The sequence below is a fragment of the Acanthisitta chloris genome, unplaced genomic scaffold (assembly GCF_000695815.1).
Source record: "Acanthisitta chloris isolate BGI_N310 unplaced genomic scaffold, ASM69581v1 scaffold25556, whole genome shotgun sequence".
Taxonomy (NCBI): domain Eukaryota; kingdom Metazoa; phylum Chordata; class Aves; order Passeriformes; family Acanthisittidae; genus Acanthisitta; species Acanthisitta chloris.
The window spans coordinates 1-5,117 of record NW_008676842.1 but is presented as its reverse complement, the minus strand read 5'-3'; the positions used below and the strand labels follow the sequence as shown (position 1 = coordinate 5,117).

Below are 5,117 nucleotides of genomic sequence, written 5' to 3'. Positions count from 1 at the left end.
TGCTGGCCCGTACCGCACTGGGTGATGTAGTCGATGCAGCGGTCCACCAGCAGTGGGACGTCTGACTCTGTCAACTGCTGCTCTGACAAGGTATCTCCCGAGCTGCCTGCAGCCTTCTGGATGGCGTGAACCCAGCCCAGGAAATCCAGCTTCCGCTCCCCTTGGATGTACAGTGTCCTGCCAGCATGCCTGGCCTCAGCAGGGGACTAGGCACCCCCTACTCAGACCCCACTGCATGGCTAGGACTCCCAGGAAGACTGGCCCTGGGGGCCTGCTGGTGGTCCAAGCTTAATTTTAGGGTTCTCCAGTCATGGCAGGGAGGGTAAAGACACCCCAGAACAAGGAGGGCCTTGGGCAGGGTGTGGTATTTTGCCGCGGGTGGGGAAGGGCAGGGGGTGTGTCTGACCACCCCACCCTCTGCTCTTACCTCCGCCTCTCCACCAGCACCAGCACCTCATGATCCCCCTGGATGGCTGGAAGGGAAGGAGGGAAGCCCATCACCTACAGGAACATGGGGCGTCCCAGGCCCCCTAGACCCACATACTGTGGGGAGCTGTGCCAATAGCTCAAGCTCCAGTCCAAATGGGACAAGCAGCTATGTTGCAGGGATGGGGAAGAAGATGGAGAGGGGGAACAGGATGGCGAGAAGAGGACAAGGAGAATGAAAAGTGACTGCATCCCCGCTCATCAAAGGGACACCAGGCTCCACAGGAGCAGCACCCACCGCCTCCCACCAAAAGCTTGGCTGCACCCTGGGGCAGGATTTGGGGAACAGCCCCTCCCTCCCAGCCAGGGGTTCCCACTGGTGGGGCAGGGGCACGCACAGAGCTCCTGCAGCTTGCGCAGCTGGAGAGGCTCCTGTCGCCGTCCATCCTCGGAACAGACATGGAGCGCAGAGCCAGACAGAGCGAACCAGCCCTCCTGGGCACGCTCCAGGGTGAGACCCCCCTTGTAGTGCAGCCTGCCAAGCCGCTCGAAGTCCAGTGCCAGCAGCTCCTCAGCACGGGGATGGATGAAGGACTGAGACAGGGAGGAGAGGGATCCATCACTACCATGGCTCCTGGCTGCCAACAGTCACCCCAACCCTCTGTGTCCCACCTTGGCAATGGACTTGAGCCATTCCCGAGCGGAGTCAGGGCTCTCCAACCCGAAGAGGTACAGCCGCTCCGCCTCGGTGTACACCTCAAATGTGCTCTCGATCCTACAGGAGGGAGAAAAAGCGGAGCTTGGGTGCCCAAAAGGGGTGCAATGGAGCTGGGTGGGCGACAGGGGTGTCCTGAGGGTGGGAGCATCCCACTGCATGGCTGCAGATGGCTCTACCAATAGCTGATCTGGTGTGGGATCCCCCCAACATGGTTCTGGGCCCTCCAGCATTCCTGTGCTGTCAGGCACACTCTGAGTGGGGGGCACAGGGGCTACACAGGTGTTACCAAGGGGCTACAAATGGGCTACAAGTGGGCTAGAAGGGGGTTGCAAATGGATTACAAAGCAGCTACAAAGAGGTTGCAAAGGTGTTACAGAAGGATTGCAAAGGGACTCCAAAGAGGCTGGAAAGGATATACACAGACTCCTTACAAGGCCAGTTGGATCAGGGACCACTGGTGGGGTTGGGAACCGTAGCCCCCTCATGCCACCCCCCAAAGGTGCTGCTACAGCCGTGGTAGGCCCTGCAGGAGCAGAGGGGATGTTGGAGTATTCTGTGGGGGGACAGCCTTACCCATGGGAGTGAGGTGGATTGTTCACCAGGCACACAATCTCCTCCACCCTGATCTCGCCGTTGGGCACAGTGTTGCGGTCGTTCTCATAGTAGCTGAGCACACCATCCTGCAGCGTGCACCACCGCCGGCTGAACTCTGCATGGCACAGGAGGGTGCTGGGTGGCCCCCCAGGCTCCAACTAGCCCCACAGTGCCCACCAAAGCAGCCTGGGTGGTCCGGCAGCATCCACTGGGTGTCCACCTGATGCAATCCCCCTTCTCGAACCAGGCTACCAGGTGCTGCTGCACTTCCCCACTGCCTTTTCAATGCCCAAGGGAGAAGGGCATCACCCCTCTCAGGGCTGGGTATGAGCCCCATAATCTCCTTTACCCCCATTTCCCTGCCCCACTGAGCACCACATACCTTCCAGGCCCTTCCGCTCAGTCATGGGCTTGGCCATGGAGGGGGTCTTGTAGAGGAAGCCGTTGTGGGTGACAGAGGGCAGGGACACAGTGTAGAACTTCTCTTTGCTGCCCGCCATCTCCAGGCGCGGCGGCTCTGCAAGCAGGAAGACCAGAGTGTTATGGGGGGCTGCACCTTGCTCCCCACACCCTCAAGGTAGCTGGGTCTTCCCCATCTTGATACAAGATGCATTCACACAGGCTACACTCCGAGCCCCCACCACAGCATGGCTGGGGTGCAAGGAGCAGCACCAGTCCACAAATCTAGGGCTGCCTGGGGGTCGTCGGGATCAGGCTTATCCACTGGGAGAGCATCCTGCATCCCACATTCTGCATACCCCCTGCAGCCCATCCCTGAACACTGAGCTGGGATGAGGACATTATGGGGAGGTGGGGACCACGCTCCCCCACCATTAAGGTTTTTCCCGGGCTGCCCTGGATCTTCGCTGCTCTGCAGGAGGCGCAGGGCAGAGCATCAGTGCTGCAGCTGAAATAACAGCCTAGGGCTCTGTCACTGCTTCCCTGTCTGACCACAGTCACGTCCCCCTGCCTCAGATTCCCCACCCTGCCTGCCAGTGAGAGGCATACCCCATAGTCCCCAGAATGAGGGAGAGATGGGGTCCAAGGACACCCCAAAGCATGCCCAGGTCAGAGTGTTAGGTGCCTGGAGCTCTAGAGATGAGGAATCCAGGAGGAGGCGGACCCCTGCTCCCCGAACCCAGCAATCCCAGGACACTGGAGGTTGCTGGCTCCAGTAGGATGAGCTCAGGAGTTGAATTTCTCTGGCTCACCGAGGCAGGGGGGAGGTCTCACCGCACTCCCAGACCCCTTTAGTGCTGACATGTCGGGAACAGCCAGGCCAGCCCCAATCCTGGGCACATTCCAACTTCCGCGGGATGGACTTGGCCGCCGAGGCAGGGAGGGAGGAGACGGCTCCAGCAGGCGTTGGCCGGCCCCCCACACCTCCGTCCCGCCTCCCCAAGAGTTCCGAGGCCGCAGACTCACCCCACATTAGGGCGAGGATCCCATGGGACTCGTCAGCCCACCCGGAGCGGGGCTCCGTGGGCAGGGTTGCACGTTCAACAGAATAGGAGAGGGGGCCTAGGGGGTCAGCCAGGGGAATGCTGGAGGTGGGGGCTGCTCAGCTGGCAGGAAGATGTCCCTTGAGACTGCCAGGTATGCCTGCAGCCTGCCAGGACGGTGAGGGAATACTGTCCCTTGTCCCTCACAGTGCCTGCAGCACCAGCCTGCAGCACCAGCGGGGCCAGACCTGTTTCCAACTGGATGGAGCCCCCAAGAGCAAGGGGGTTCCCCAAAGCTTCTCTTTCTTCTCCCTGGGTGTACAGACCCACCCTCCCAGTGACAGCAGATGGAGAGCCCCAAGCCAGGTAGCTACTGGGCAGGACCCCGTGCTGGGACCAGCTCAAAACATGGCTGTGTCCCCTGGGACACCCTGACAGCAACTTCAGGAATACCCTCAGGGAGTTTGAGCCCCTGGTGAGGCTTCGGGAGGGGGAGGTCAGGCCTTACCTGAGGTTTTGTTGTGGAGCAGGAACTCCATCTGCAGTCGCTGCCCACTCCTCTCAGCCAGGGCCAGGGGAGTTGGGCACTGAGGGTCCCCAGTGGCACAGGTCAGCGACGCCCCACAGAAGAGCAGAGCCTGTGTCTCCGCCAGGTCACTGGTAGTGACAGCCACGCACAGAGCCTGCAGCAGAGCCAAGAGGCCAGCAGTGAGACCAAAAGCTCCTGAAGGTAGAGGAGAAGGGCCCCCCAGCAAAAGGAGACGGGTGAGTGCAGCAAGCTGCAGGACCTCCAGCCACCTCCCGGCCGCCTGGCCAGGACAAAGGAGGCTCAAACTAAGAGAAAAAGTTTGGAGCAGGCAGTGAATCCCTCCCTTAAGGAGCCGGGGTGAAGTCATACGGCAGCGGGGCGGGACGGCTGAGCCGGAGTAGGAAAACAAACAAGCCCACATGCGAATTCCCGCGGCCGCTCGGGCCCCCCATGTGCCCCCAGCGCCTGTGCAAACACCAGCAAAGCCATGGTGGAGCAGGAGGCAAAGACCAGGGCCTGGAGCACCGGGATGGAATTCCCTGTGCAACGCCCATGTCTGGCACCCTGCCAGCAGCCGGCACCAGGAGTGGGTACTGTGGATGGAGATTAGAGGTGCTGGCCAGGTGCCCTGGGGAAGGGTTTAAAGCTGCCTCAGCTGGGGTGTGCCCCCAGCATCAGCCCCCCTTAAGCACCAACCAGCCCAGAGCTGGACCCCAAAACAATCTCCAAGCCAGGGGAGGTGAACCCTGAGGCTGCATGTCTGTGGGAGGCGGATCCCGCTTCAGATCGGGCTCTCCAGCCTGGGCATGAAGCTGACTGTGCCTCATCACAGAAATGACACCTTGTCCCCACAGCCGGCTCATCCCTCCTGGAGACCCCAGGCTTTGGCTCGGGGGGCACAGTGGGGACATTGGGTGTACATTGTGGGCTGTGGAGATAACAGGCAGGGATAAGACAGGGAGTGGTGGGCAGTCTGTTTGTACACAGACCTCGCTCCCCAAAACAGCCTCAGGATTCCAGCTCAGGTCCCCAAAACAGCCTCAGGAATCCTGCTCAGCACCACTTTGTGCCCAGGCAGGACCCCCAAGAGGGTGCCCAGCCCTGGGGGCAACTGACCCTGTCGAGCTCCTCCTGGTTGCCGAAGAGTGGGTGGTAGTGGCGGTACTTGCCCTCCCGGTATTTGGCGATGAGGAAGCGTCTCCTCTCCCGGCTGCTGCTGGTGGGGCTGATGGCCTCACTGGGGGGCACGTTGGCAGCCCAAAACTGGTTGGCCACTGCGTTGCCAAACTGCTGGAAGAGCTGTGGGGACAAGGAGACGTCGACGTGACAACGCTGCGGGGAGTTTGTCAGGGGGGCTTAGCTGGGGCCCATGCTGCCCAGGAGAGCAGCAGGATGCAGGCAGAGCACG

At 61.2% G+C, this 5,117-nt stretch overlaps 1 protein-coding gene across 1 annotated transcript in view; it reads right to left on the bottom strand.

Annotated features, from left to right (window-relative positions):
• Nucleotides 1-5,008, bottom strand: part of LOC103803724 (arf-GAP with Rho-GAP domain, ANK repeat and PH domain-containing protein 1-like) — a gene marked incomplete at both ends in the record, with an annotated part of 10,761 nt that extends 5,753 nt beyond the window's left edge. The window contains 8 exon segments of the mRNA XM_009076297.1: nucleotides 14-177; nucleotides 428-473; nucleotides 825-1,020; nucleotides 1,099-1,201; nucleotides 1,718-1,853; nucleotides 2,121-2,255; nucleotides 3,689-3,863; nucleotides 4,826-5,008. Of these exon segments, the coding sequence (XP_009074545.1) occupies nucleotides 14-177; nucleotides 428-473; nucleotides 825-1,020; nucleotides 1,099-1,201; nucleotides 1,718-1,853; nucleotides 2,121-2,255; nucleotides 3,689-3,863; nucleotides 4,826-5,008 (1,138 nt within the window).
• Nucleotides 5,009-5,117: the final 109 nt, after the last annotated feature.